At 36.1% G+C, this 15,570-nt stretch overlaps 1 protein-coding gene across 1 annotated transcript in view; it reads left to right on the forward strand.

The window, feature by feature from the left end:
- LOC136875886 (uncharacterized) overlaps nt 1-15,570 on the forward strand; it is a 637,093-nt gene that overhangs the window by 582,220 nt on the left and 39,303 nt on the right. Inside the window, exon 11 of the mRNA XM_067149506.2 lies at nt 14,706-14,768. Coding sequence (XP_067005607.2) covers nt 14,706-14,768 — 63 coding nt within the window. The remainder of the gene's footprint in view (nt 1-14,705; nt 14,769-15,570) is intronic.

Consider the following 15,570-nt stretch of genomic DNA (forward strand, 5'->3'; position numbering starts at 1 on the left):
AGCCAGCTCCCTGGTTGATCCTGCCAGTAGTCGTATGCTTGTCTCAAAGATTAAGCCATGTATGTCTCAGTGCAAGCCAAATTAAGGTGAAACCACGAATGGCTCATTAAATCAGTTATGGTTCCTTAGATCGTACCACTTTACTTGAATAATTGTGGTAATTCTAGAGCTAATACATGCAAACAGAGTCCCAACCAGAAGTGGAAGGGACGCTTTTATTAAATCAAAATCAATTGGTCGGCTCATCCTCTGTCTTGGAGCCCCTTATAATGAGGGAATTGAAGGGCAGGGGTAGATGTCTTGTAGACGTCACTCCACTTGTTGCATTTAGTAGCTTGGCTGTTGTATGCAGTGTTGTTGAAGGGAGTCAAATTACTTTTCCTTTTGTGTTAATTGTTTAACTAGTTTATGCAGTCTATCTGAATTTATTGTTTCATGGAGAGATATGAGACCTGTTATTACTCCCCTAACACTAATTGCAGACTAACAGAAAGTTTGTGGTGATAGTGATAGTGCAACGTAAAGCAAATTAAAAAAAAATTCCAGAATTCAGGCTAATCTGTTTCGTTTGTCATTAAGGTTGTTTATCTGCTTTTCTTGCACTGTCTGCAAATATGACATCCGCAAAAGAGCTGCTGGAAAATGACTTTAGCATTTCTATATATTCTAGGAACTGTATGGCACATCTTGTTCAGTTTATCAATATTATGATTAACTGTAAATTTTTATTGCCTCAACTTCTCAAATTTTGCTCTTGTAAGGACCTCTCATACTCTTGACATGTTTAAATGGGGTTTAGAAAAAGTGACCTGTATAACCTTGCTAATTTCAGACTATTGTAGTTGAAAAATAAAAGAAGAAGAAGAAGAAAAATTGTGTTTTAATCTGTTTGGTTTTCTTGTCATGCTGAACATTAGAAATGCTCTTAGTTTCTCTTACATGTGTTCAGTTTCATATCTACTGTTAGCTTCTCCCTTTTAGATTTGCATGCTTGATATTACTTGTGGTAGTAATTTCTGTTATGAAATTTGCTTAAGTATGTTTATGCTTTTCTGGGTATATTAATTTTGTCATACATATAGCCTAGTGGTACCATCAGATAATTTTCTCTATAGGCATAACTGATTCATGGATAAAGTGGCTTTTTATCTAGAACACAGAAATCACACGCGGACACCATACATTAATGTCTATTGATATCTATATGTGATACAGTCTAGGAAATCAAGCCACATGTTGTTGAAACTTGAGTTTTTCTGTCTTGTTTCTGGAATATTCATTACATTCTCACTAAATTCTCCTTCACCCAACTGCATATAGAGAATCTTTATTGATACTGAAGTCATAAAAAAATTTCCTCACTGTCAAATGATTCTCCGTTGTCAAAACCTGCACTTTTCCAATAGCTTCTGCTTTGTGGTTTTTTGATGGACTGCTAGAATGCTGATCACTCTGTTTTCTGGGAAATCTGGGGAGGTGATTAAGAATACACAAGAAGGATAAACATAATGACATTTAAGTTGTATATAGAAAGAGAGGAACACGAAATGGAACACATAATAGGATGAACACAATGATGGGCCAGTGTAGAAAGAGGAGACAAGGAGAGACAGGAATAACAGAAGGATTAAGACAATCTTTGCATCTTTGCACACTGCCATCTTCACATAGATGAGTTCTCTCCTCATGTCCTAGTTCTTCTACATCCCTTTCTTCTCAGGCCCCTGCAAGCTTTTTCCTGCTTCTCAGCTACATCAAGAGGGCAGGCATGAATGCCCACTGAGGGATCATCTTGACAGATCTTCATACCTGATTAGGGAAGTGTAGGATAAGAAGAAAGATAAAGACAGGATGAGATAGTGGTAAAAGACTAGGAACACAGGACAAACACAGAAGGAGTAAAGGAGTCCATCACGTGAATGTAAGTTAAATATAAATAATACAGTGTTCTCATTTTACAAGGAAACTTCGGTAATTGTGCCACTGGCCAACTTCTGACTCTCTAAACTGCAGTATGAAAAGCTAGATGACAGGTGACAAAACAAGGAAACGGAACCTGGCTCACACTTCCCCATGGGGAGCATGTTCTGTTACTACTGGCAAATCAAGGCATTTAGCAAATACAGAACAAATTAACAGAAAAACACCACAAATTTAAATATTATTAAAATTACTGTAGATGTACAGGCCTACAGATTTATTACCCACCGTTTATTTTTGATATTGTTGAAAATGACCTCCTTTCACAGTAATACATGTCTCACATAGTTTAAACAAATTATTTGCCACTTTCTGCAATTCTGCTTTGGTAATAGACTGTATTGCACATTGCTTTGATCTTCAGTTTTGCTATAGTACAGGGATTATTTTGGTAAACTTTGCCCTTTGGAGATCCCCACAGTAATTGCCGTAAGTTAGGTTGGCTGATCCAGGGGACCATAAACTTGTACTATCTGGTCATCAAAAACAGGACTTTTTTTATAGAATTGCGATGAAATCTGTATGGTGAAGTTACTGCACAAACCTTATTTTATATGGCTGAAATTTCAGCAGTCTGGTTGCTTTGTGGACTGACCACATGGATATTTACAAGCAAATTTCCAAACACATCTTCTATAGTAATAATTTTTTAAATGTAATATTCCATCAAAAAAATTTGTTGTTCGACCAAATACTTCATTTTACTTAATACACAAGCAGCATACACAGTTATACACAAGTGACAGTCACACACATGTTCCAGTAAAATTCTCAGAAGCAACTAACTGATGGGATGTTTTGCCACCTGTCTTTCCACGCTGTAGTTGAGAGAGCCAGAAGTTGATCAGCGGCAGAATGATATGAAGGTTCCTTGTAAAATGAAAATACCATAGACAGGAATAAACAAGTGATTAATGAAATCACATATAGAAATAGGAATACATAATATGCTAAACACGACGATAGGTCAGTGCTGGGAGATGGGACAACAGAAAGACAAAATAAGTACAAATATAAAAGGGACCAGGAAAACCTCTGCATTTTCTTACATGCTGTCTTCACATACCCTGCTGCTCATTCATTTCAATACACCATGACTGCTATTTCAGATATGAACACAAAATGAAATTTATTTCTCCAAAAATATAGTTATATTAATTCATAAACATATATAATACAAACAGAATAATTCTGTTTTACTTTCATCAAAGTATGCTCCCTTGGATTTAATGACTGCCTCACATACTCGAGGTATACGGTCAATCAGTTTTTGTAGGTATTTTGAGTCTACGTGATTCCACACATCCTTAATAATGTTCCGGAGATGTTCCTTGTTGGATAAATGAACTTCCCTGATACGTCTGTCCACTTCATCCCAGACCATTTCAATGGGATTACAATCCAGGCTTTGGGACGGCCAGACTGTATCATTCAGTACTTTCTGTTTTCCCTGTGATACAGTGTACTTCTTACAGAACACTGACCGATGTTTTGGGTCATTATCCTGTTGTAGGGTGAACCCTTTCCTTATTAAGTGCAATCTACATGGTATTGTATGATACTGAAGTGTAGATAAATGAGGTAATCCACTTAATCAATATGATATAATATTAGTACAGTTTATTTTAATTATGGTACTACCTTAATTTTTCACCAATTGCTTTTATATATAAGTGTTCAACAAATTATTTATAGATCTTCAAGACAGTGGTTTATATTTATTGAAGTATACCAACAGATCTTGATAATTTTCAAGTGCTGTGTTACATTGTCAAGACAGTGACCTAATTTAGTGTATATTGAATATTAGATAAAACTGTTTTCAAGTGTTATGCTATCTGTTTTTATTATATGTATGGCCAATTAGTGTTTTAAGTGTTTCAAGACCTTATGGCTGATGATGGCCTAATATCAATAGACCAAGACTAGTACCCTGATTAAAATAAATTGAAGTACTAATTTTATATTGTAAACTATTGATTACGTGGATTACCTCATTTATCTACAATAATTATATTGTCAATATGGAACATTAAAATTATAAACTTTGATGATATTGAAGCATGCGGTGGTAGTGCTTTTGATCCATACATCCTTCTATTTTTACATTGTCTCCAACTCTATCTCCTGCAAAACACCCCCAGACAATAATAGAACCCCCACCGTGTTTAACTGTAGGTAGAACGCACTGCTGCCACCTTTTCTCCTGGACATCAGCAAACAATTATCCTCCTTCTGGTTCCAAAAATCTTGAACTTTGATTCATCTGTGAATAATACTTACTTTCATTCTTCATGTGTCCAATTACAATGTTTTCTAGCCCATTCGAGTCTCTTCTTCTTATTCGTGGGATTGAGAAGAGGTTTCTTTGCTGCCACACATCCTTTCAGCCAGGCTTCAGTCAGTCTCCGTTTTATGGTTGCAACAGATATTTGTTTCTTGTTCACTTCTACCAGTTATGCACAAATTTGTGGTGCTGTTTGGAACCTATTTGTCTTACTTTTCTTACTAGCAATTCTGATGAATTTATTGTCACTTTCAATTGTTTTATGAAGTTGTCGCGGTCTGTCCATACTGGTACTTCTTGTTGTCTGGAAGTGAAGGGTGTATTGCACTCCCCATATTGACATGCTACATTGTTTTGCAATTTGGTGAATTGATAAACCTGCTTGTTTGAGTGCTACAATTGCAGCACGTTTTTCTGTGGATATCTCCAGTCTTGGAGCCATAATAACGATGTGCACATGTCAACTGTCACTAAGGAACTGAAATGCAGACACCAAGTAGTATGTTTCATAGCAATGCTTAAAGTTCACTGCGGACATCACAACACTACAGGGAACAACAGAGGTGCATCAAATGGGCTGTCGTTGTCAACTAGGTAAACACATGTACCAGTTCAGATATCTATTGTTTATGTGCACAACATTCCTTTGGGGTAATATTGCATCTAAATGAAAACAAACACACAAACCTGACATTTCTACTACTCAAGTGTAACCATGGTATTGTACCATATCTACAGGGAATTAGATGTAAATTATTAGGTGTAATGAGATTAATGAGCAGTAAAGTAGATGGCCTTCCTCCTGATCAGTCCCAGTTCTTCTACATCCATTTCCTCACAGCTCCCAACAAGCTCATTTCTGTTTTCCAGCTTCATCAGGAGGGCAGGGTTCAACACTCATTGAGGGACCATCTTGACAGATCTTCAAATTTGATGTGGAAAGTAGGATAACAAGCTGGTTTAACACAGGAAAAGGGAAGATACCTGAATTTTCATTTGTGTGTTCCTTTACATTACATAATGTCAAGTCAGTGTATGTAGAGTGAACAGTAGGGAGATAAGGACAAACATACAACATATTGTGATGGGTTGTCAGGGTCCTTATAACTCAAATGACTATACAGACAGGTAGCGTGTTTTATTATTGACTAACTTTATTAAACTACTATTTACAGTTATTTACAAATTCATTTGCGTTTGAGTTTTCCATGAGACACAGTTTGTACTTACGAATGTGGTTGAACCCACAACCCTCTGGTGCATTGAACTCCTACTCTCCAACATGGCCTCTCACAGTACTGTGTCCTTTGAAAAACAGCTCTCTTCACAACCCGTCTCATACGCCACACTGAACTCTCATACTTAGTCGCAACCGTGGACTGTCTCGTGACAGCCTTGTGCTCACTCATGAATCATTCACGACTGACTGACTGACTCTTTCCCCCGGCATGCAGAGGATTCTCAAGAAGGTATCTTGCAGCTTCAGCTTCCAGATCACTCCAGGTACCTTTCCTTTAATGGCCACTTCAACCATCTTCTAAGGAGCTTCTTTATTGTGTGAATCAACAATTTGTCAGGTATTGTTTTGCTTGCTGCTGGCCCTGTACACATTGTTGCTGCTGTGCCAGTATTGTAGCTTTCCACTGGCTCCTCTGGACTGTTGGCCATGATTGTCGCAATATAACCGAACAAGGGGCTGCTCGGTTCGAGTGACATAGCTATCAGCTTGCATTCAGGAAATAGTGGGGTTGAACGCCACTGTTGGCAGCCCTGAAGATGGTTTCTGTGGTTTCCCATTTTCACACCAGGCAAATGCTGTGGCTTCACCCTAATTAAGGCCATAGTCACTTCCTTCCCATTTCTAACCTTTTCCTCTCCTATGTCACCTTAAAACATACCTGTATTGGTGCGACATAAAGCAAATTGAAAAAATAAAAGTCACAGTATAAAAGAACAAGGACAAACACTGCATCTTCACACAAAGTCATTTTCATTGATGAGCTTTGTCTTCAACAATTCCAATCATAGTTTTTATGAGTGTGCTCGTACTAGCACCCTGTTTTCCTGTCTTTCTATGTCCAGAAAATATAACAATTGAAGATTGTGTCTTTGACTCTCCAAGTTTATACTCACTTTTTGACTTAGTTTGTCTTCATAGATCTCAGATCTACCACTCCTATTCTTTGAAATCATATGAAACAAGGGCTTGATTTCGTAGGACTCACTACACATATATAAAAATGTCTGTATTCGATTTTTATACCGTACATTATGTGTTAATGTGAGTGCTTATATTCTATTTGTTTATTACATGGCTTTAATGGTGAACTAGCACTTCATGTTCATTAATGTTTTTATTTGCTTAATTATAGTTACCCAGTACTGTTTCCTATTAAGAGTGTTTTATGTTTAAATTTGTAAATGTTTATACTTTCCAAATACTCACAGGTATATGGTTGTGAAAATCATCTTGAGTAACAATAATATTTTATTGTTTTAAGGTACAGAGGCTTGTTTCAAACTTCTGCTTGTTCTTTTCAAGTTTCTATTTCAAGAATGAGCAAACCACATGTGACTTATATTTAAGTTACAACTATTCGCCTGCTCAATGTATCTTAAGAACTAGTTACGAGATACACAATGTCTGGCCGAGAACCTGACAACCGTTTTTTCCTGGAAATGCTTTCACCCACTCCTTGTTTTATGACTGGGTACCCAGTAAAGCATCACCAAATGTATCAGTCTGTTTACGCAGTCCTCTGCTTTTTAGTGTGTCTCATACTCATCGAGCAACAATTGTTATATTAGATAAATATTATAATATATATCTTTATTCTGCTGTGGAGTAGTGGTGAACAAGTAGACAATCCCCAGCCTGGGCCTTCTAATTCAGCTCAAATAATAGTCTTCTTATCAAAGAACAACCGCTCTTAACATAGTAATGTGGTAATCTAGGTTTTACTGTATGGCACTTGGGCATTGTTATTTATTGAGAAGGGGATGAGGAAATATCATTTTGTTCTGAACAAGACCAGATCTTCTTACTATTACATATCAAAAGTCTCATGTTTGCTCCATATTGACATCACTAAACTTATATAAATGTAAAAGATCCACCAATTCAATAGACTATTATTCAGATAAAAGTTATTACCTGACAGCAAATTCTAGTACAGTACATGTTTTGTCCACTTAGTGGACATCTTCAGCTAAATACCATCGGTACTAAACCATTTACACTGAGTTATTAAAAGACACGTAATTTGGTTCTCACTACATAAAGACCTTGTGTATCAACACATCAAAAAATAATTTTAAGACTTTCTGTTATTAGCTTGCCAGTAGTATGCGTGATGTTTTACGACTTGATAGATGCACTTTCTATTCATATTTTAATTTAGTGTTTCATTCTAGATTTAAAGGCTTGGTTTCTCAGAACTGACACATGCGAGGTGCGAAGCCCGCCTCGCACAAATCCAGACTACACGAGCTTATGCAAGTGGTTTCTCAAGCTGCGTGGTGCGCAGTGTGCGCAACCTCGTGGTGAGACCTCGCAGCGTCACCGCGCACTGATTCGTCCGGCCAGATTTGTGCGAGGCGACAGCAGTGCGAGGCGACATTGTTTCTGTTCTTGTTTTTACTGTTTTAAGCAACACGATGAGCTTTACGGACGAAGTGGACGAGGAACTGATTAAAGAAGTTCGAATACACCCAGTGTTGTATAACTTACAACACAAGAGCTACAAAAACAACGTTGTGAAAGACAACTTATGGAAAATGATATCACTGAAGTTGGATAGAACAGCTAATAAATGTTGCTGGTTTTATGTATTATATGATGGTCTTGAGAAGGAAAGAGTTCGTAAAAATATAAATTCCAAAAACGGAGGTACCAGACGGTTAATGTTAATTTACTGTCACTTGGAACCTCCGTTCTTGGGATTCTTTGTTTTTTCATTGATGTGGTAGCTGCCTCTGTGGATCGGTGGTAGGGTGTCCATTATTCTATTATTATTATTATTATTATTATTGATATTACTTATAACAAATATAATGAGTTCAGTTTCAAAGGATTAAATAATTAACAGATTAGAAATGATATATCAACCAATAAATCTGTTACTTTAATATCAAATATGCCATTATATATAATTTTACAAAATTTGAGTTCAGTATTGTTCATTTAATAAAAACACGTGTTTTATTTTAATAACGATGTTCATTCCGTTATTATGCTAATTGGGTCACAGAAAAAGTAAAGTATAGGTAAACCATGTTTGTCTGTTAGAAGAAAAACTTTCACTCCACCATGTTAGCATATTCTCTTTGTCATACCGATTCTCTCTCCCTGCTACAAAAATATCTCTTGAAGCTGTCTCTTATCATGAAAGCATCATGTATAGAATTACCTCCGTTGTCAGCTGCCAGAGGAATCATGTTTTCTTCTGTTAATTCCAAATAGCCAATAAAGTGTTAATTTGGGCAAGGAATTCGCTCATTCCGGAGAAGGTTGTGGACGATACAGGCTGACATCACAAGATCATCAACAGTTTCCATTGATACTGCTATAGGGGTGAAGAAAACCCTCCAGTATTGACACATAATCCGCTTCCTCTTCCATCAGTAGCGCACAGGCTGCGAGACATGTGCTCGGCAACTGATCCGCTTCGCAGCCTGGGAAACCACGAGCCTCGCAGCATCTTTGGGATGAAAGTACGCAACGTCGCCCTCGCACCTCGCACCTCGCATGCATCAGTTCTGAGAAACCAAGCCTTTAATGAGTAATGTACTAGTTTCACCATGGTTTTTAATTCCATTATTCTCTTTTAATAATTCAGTGTAAATGGTTTAGTACTGATGGTATTTAGCTGAAGATGTCCACTAAGTGTACAAAACATATACTAGTATTTGCTGTTAGGTAATAATTTTTATCTGAATAAATAGTGTATTTTGTGGATCTTTTACATTTATATATGTCTATATATTCTTTTTGCCCTAGAGCTTTGCTGTAGTTAAGACAGAGTTGATGTAGCATAGGTCTGTGTGGTAAGGAAACAAGTTGATGGGTGGACAGGTGTATCTTTCATTGATGGTTGAACTTAACTTTGATATTAAGAAACCACACACAAAATGTTTACAATATGTTGACTTAACTGTACCTTTTCTATGATGAAAGATTCCGTAATCTTTTTCAGGGAGGGAAATGGAGTTTCTTATATGGTAAGTGAAATAATAATACATTTTAAAAGTATTACCGATTACTGTAATTACCAGCTTCTTGGCTGAATGATCAGCATTGCAGCCTTTGGCTTAGAGGACCGTAGGCTTGATTCTCGGCTGGGTTGTGGATTTTAGCCATGTCAAATTAATTCCTCTGTTTTGGGGGCTAAGTGTTTGTCTCAATTGTCGTTATCCAATCGACCCACTTCGTAGTTAGGTCTCCCTGGTATCTTCCCTTCTACCACCATCTTTTCCATGTCTTTCCTGCTAGAAAATGCAGAAATTTATGTGTTAGGTGAATAGTGGGAGTCTGTTTAAGAGAACATAAAAGGCATACTAAACGAAACCAACTGGACTAAAATATCTTCCATACAACACACTTGCATATGGTGAAGATGTATGTTTCTTTAATACAGAGGTATTCTTCCATGAACCAGGTTTTTTCACAACACATGATTCATGAAGCACTATAAATAATATTACAAAAATGAGATTAATGATTTTGAGCAAAGATTTAGCTTTTCTCCCCATCATGAAAAAGTGCTGTTCTGCTGTAGCTTTCAGGACAAATATCTCTTTCCAGCCATATCGTTGAACTCGTACTTCTCCACTCACCCCTGCAATATGACTGTGCTCAAAAGTGAACAATGGTAACTTGTAAAAAAATTGGTTATTTCAGATTTCACTCATTTATAAGACTGTCAAGGTTACCATACAGAATTTGAAACAAATAATCCAACCCAAACCCCATGGCAGCACTGTAGCCTTGATGGGCCTTGAACTACTAAACAAAGGTCCAAAGGCCTGAAGATTGCAAGGTGACATGTAGCCAGTTGAAGGAATCCTCTCAGTCATTATTCTTGACTTTCTAGACCAGGGTTGCTGTCTCACCACCAGCGGACCTTGAAGCAGCCCTGATATGGCCAGGAATTAAACTCGAGACTCGTCCTCCCCCACTTCCAAGTTAGAATAAGGTTCATTATACCTCACTATGCCAGTGCCAAAAAATGAACCATGTAACACTTTTTCTGAAAAGATTCTGTGTGAGATTCCTGTTAACTCTAAAGTTTTAATATTAAATCAGACTTCCAAGTAATCAAGTATATTATAATAAATACTACTGTTCTTCGGTAAGATACATACTGAAAGATTTCTTGAACTAGAAATGGATTGGGAATTGACTTGTGATTTATTTTTATTGGCTCATCAGTTTTGAAACAAGCTTGTGACAAGCTGACTGTAGTTGTTCTGCTTAGTTTACTCTCACTGAACTTTCACTAAGGTAATTTGTGCAATACTCTAAAATAGATTTACCATTCCTTGCTGCTGAAACCAGTTATTGGCATTAGTAACTCAGATTTCTGACCCTGCACTGTAAATGATAACTTACAAATATATTCAAACTCCTGGATTTCAGTAAGGGGAGGCAAGACTGTAATGGATGAGATCATTTTGTGTCATGTTGAATGGTGTGATTAACCAGTACTAAATTCATGTGACTTTTTTCTGTTGAGATCTGACATCAAGCAAGGATTTAAGCCTTCGTGAGATTTGCAATACTGTAAACTAGTAGATTTACTGTTAAGTAAAAGAACTCTTGCTGGATGATGTGAAGCCAGTCTATGTTGTGTAATGATCATTAGCAGTCAGGAAAGATTTTGTTCTTTACTTTGGTTGTTTAACTTGTTTTTGTTTTGTTTATCTGTATATGGTGTCTGATACCATATTAATGTTATTCTGTGTGTGTTAGGTTGCCACAGGAATTAAAGTAGGAAAGAATATGGTAGATTTCTTTTTAGATTATTTTTTACAACCTGTTAATGTAAAGATGATGTTCCTGTTTTTAAAGAAAAATACTTGTGATAAAATTTGCTGTCCCACTGAACTTAGTTGCCTAATGTTGTTGAAATCTGTATTCCTGAAGATAAAAAAATAGACTTACAGAGTAACTTAAAATATTATGTATTTGATTAGAATTATCTTAATACTCTTCTTTCTGATAATAATGATTACATTAATAGTGTTTGGGTAAGAATTGTCAGTTGAATGTGATCTGAACCTGTATTTTAGCATTAGATACTAATGATTGCTTGATAGGAATATTTGTCATATTATCACTACCATTAGGGTGGTCATTTTAAAATTTTGGAGGACTGCAACTATACTACAACATATCAATGGTGCCCTGAAAAACTGCAAGTCAAAGAATCTCAAATTCCTGTTTTTACATGAAAAATATAAAAAAGAAAAAAGTAATTCCTTCATTCAGCAGAGTAACAAGTCTAAATATTGTAAGTTTAAAATGGTCTTTGATTATTTCTACATGAAACTTTAAGAAACATATGTTCTATTGCTAAATCAGAGAGTAATATCTGAAACTGTTGCTGTTAGAATGGAAAATACATAAATGTTCCTCATGAGAAAACCGTAGCAATTCAAGATTTGAAAAATAATTATTGCAGTCAAATATAAATGGAACGCAAAGTCCCATATTGTAAAACGCTTCATCTCGAAAAGATAGCTTTTGGACTTCTTACAGTTTTCCCCGATACTGTCGATGTCACTTTAACTGTACTTTTGCTATTCCAATTGCTTCAGACTGAAGGAACATACATTTACAAAATCATTCATTTAAAAGCAGCGTACAGTTTTCTTATTAGTTTTCTTATAGTTTTCTTATTAAAAAATAAATTAAGCTTCCTCGATTTGGAGGGTACCCTCATTCAAAGTGTACAAAAACATTATGATAATAACAGTAATAGGAAAAATGACCAAGAACTGCTGTAAGTGAATGTCTTAATTTTTGTTCTGTAAATCCATTGATAACAACTAACCAATGGTATTTCATACACATTTCTGAAGTTATTGTTATGCATCTATTGTTTTGTTTTTTCCTTCCTTTTTACTAGTCCATGCATTTAATGTCATTTGTAATTATGGTTTGACCTCAAGAAAAAAGGACAAATAAATGTCTGGTATGAGTTAGTGCAGATGGAGGGCAGTTAGCTAAAAATCCAGACTCTCTGGGATAATGCCAGATGAATGACTATCGTATTACTGCTGTGGTATGTTACATAGTAAATTGAAACATGAAAGTGGGTTTCCGTTGTTGATATTTTTAAGAACACTGGAAGTTTAGGTAAGAAATGACGAACAAGAACCTCCTTGTCAACTAGAAGAATTGTCATCCTCCTCCTCCAACTTATTTTCTGTATTTGATGCCAGTGCCATATCTCAAAAGCTTTCGATGTCATTCTTATCAAGCGCCTAGGTTTTCACAGAATGCAACACAACAGACCAAACATATGCTTTCATTAATCTGAGTATGGTGTGGCAATTTCATTAATATAAAGCATGTCTTTTAAGAAATCCTAATGTTATTTTTGAGAAATATTCTGAAATAACTGAAGGCAAAGGAATAGTATTTACTGCCAAGAACTATTGATTCATTTGCCGCCTGAAGGCTGATCTCCTTTTGGTAGTGTTAATTGTGAAGTGTCTGGGAGCTCATCTCAGCCTTTATACATGAAACTAAAGCGAGGTCTGTTAATGTAGTTTGTTTTGCCTCTTTATTTTGAGTTTCTAGGAATGGTAAATTGCTTTGAATATTGTACAAAGGACCTTATTTGTCCATTTGTGAGTGAGCAGAAAATTCAACTAAGAAATATTGCTGAACTTGTCTTCAGCTTTCAGTGACAGTCATGGTGTTTGATAGAGTAGTTTATGTTATGACATATTGATAACAATACATTTTATGCATCCAAATATGTAACATTTTACATATTTAAAAAATTAAAATATTTTAATTAATTTTTATACTATGAAATTATAGGTCTCCCTTTTACATTGTATTTGGAAAGTATAAGTGTTTCTATTGCATGTTTTGGTTTGGTGTACCCATTACCAGGCTCAAATCAATTGCTACTAAATCTTGTTTTGGGTCTGGTTCTTATTGTCAGTCCTGATTTTTCTGTGTGGTATTGGGAAATAGAAATGAACCTATCCTCTATGATGTTTTTTTTCCAGCCCATAGAAATCACATTGCAGTCTTCTCAGATATTTTTTCCTTGTGGCGTTGTTTGTAAGTCACTATGTGTAACACTCTTGTCCCTTTGAGTAATATATAAAAAGGCAGGAAGATGATAAAGAACAAAAACAAAATGACAGTCAGTGTCAGGAGAAGTAGCAGTAGAAAAGGAGATAAGGACAAACATGAAGACACACAAAAGGACAAGGATAGTTTCTGCATTTTCATACATTGCCATCTGCAAACAGATAGGCTCTCCCCTCATCAATTCCAGTTCTTCTATATTCATTTATTCTCAGCCCCTGAAGTACAGAATAAGAAGAAAGCCAAAGAAACACAGAAGGGAAGAGACAAAAAAAGAGAAAGATAAGTTCTCTTCCCACTTCAAGACTGAAGATCTATCAGGATGGCCCCTCAGTGAGTGTTGAAACAGAGGCCGACGAGAAATACAGGTCGTGGCGCGCACGTCACATGACTGTGCCAGTCTGCTTAGAGAATACATCCCGGGCTGACGTGAAAGACTATAGTAGCATGGTTCTCAGGCTAACGTGAGAGACAATAGCAGCGTGGTCCTCGGCATGTGTTCTCTAAGCAGACTGGCACAGACACGTGAAGTGCGCACCACGGCCTGTGGTTCTCATTGGCCTTGGTTGAAACGTACCCTCCTTATCAAACTGGGAATCAGAAATGAGCTCATCAGGGATTGAGAAGGAATGGCTGTAAAAGAATTAGGATTGATGAGAGAACTTATCTATTTGGAGACAGCAGTGTATCAAAATATGGAGACAGTCCTTGACCTTTTATGTGGTCATGTTCTGCTCCTTCTGCTACTGACCTGTCATTTTTTCTTCATCCTGTTACATGTTCCTCCTCATCTTCCTGTCTTTCTATATAGAACTCAATTTGTTACTTTTTTTGTTCCTTTCCATTACTCTTAGCACTTCAGAATAATATGATAGTGCCAAACATTGTGACTTGTCAAACAAAACCTCATAGTAAATTTATCTGAAAAGATTTCAAGAACCTTAGATCTCTTTTTTTTAATATTTTAATATTCTACATGTTCTGCCTTTTCCTTGTAGTTTTGGGTTTCTTGATGTTTTGTGTTTGTTTTCTAAAACTGTCCGTCGTTTGGTTGTTCTTTCTCTCTATCTCTCTCTCTGTACCTGTGATGGGTGGCGGACCACATAGGATGGGGATAGAGAAGCATCAGTCAAGGCTGTTGATATCTCATCTTCCAATAGTACTTCTAAGGTGAGTCACTTATTTAGGCAATTGTGGGACATTGATCATATTCTGCCTCTGCTTGTGCAATCTTGAAGCCTTTTAACTCTTCATGTAATGTGTGCAAGTTTTGAGTGTCACTTATGTGACAAATATAGATTCACATATGAGTAATAGCTGTGATATGAAGAAACTGAGAATACAAAAGTATTAGATATTTTATACAAAGGCTTTATTAGAGACTCTATATTGTAAAGTCTAGTCTGAAATATCTATCAATATTTATTTGTATTTTCTGTCTGTTTCAGATCTTACCTGAATGAGTTGATACTTTACTTCCTGTTCTTTTTTTGTATTAAAATTATTTTAACTGATACTAACATATTAATTTTTTATTTTGGTTGCGGAATATAAGAGATATAACATCCTTCAGAATGTTTCTAAAAAGATATTTCCCTCCCCTTTCCTTTGTGCTATGTGGTGCATGTGGTGAAAAGTGACTTGAAATGAGTAATTTGCTTCATTGAGATTTGTGAATGGCCACGAGTTACTAACTGTTGCTCAGCCTATTTGTCTGTTGTTGCTGACAGTGTCTTAGATTAGAATATCTGAATATCTTCAGCTACAATTTTAAGGTGAAAAACTAATGCTTATAATATGGGCTTAGTTTAACATTACAAGCTTGCTGCTATGATGATTCAAATGATACCTTCGATTATTGCACTAATATACCGTACTTCCAGTATGTAATGGGTCAGGTGGATGTAATATCATATACGTTTTGGGTGACTATCTGTTGAACTACTCTCTTCATTCTGCTTTATTTAACTTG

Source organism: Anabrus simplex, chromosome 6, assembly GCF_040414725.1.
Source record: "Anabrus simplex isolate iqAnaSimp1 chromosome 6, ASM4041472v1, whole genome shotgun sequence".
In the NCBI taxonomy this organism is placed as follows: Eukaryota; Metazoa; Arthropoda; class Insecta; order Orthoptera; family Tettigoniidae; genus Anabrus; species Anabrus simplex.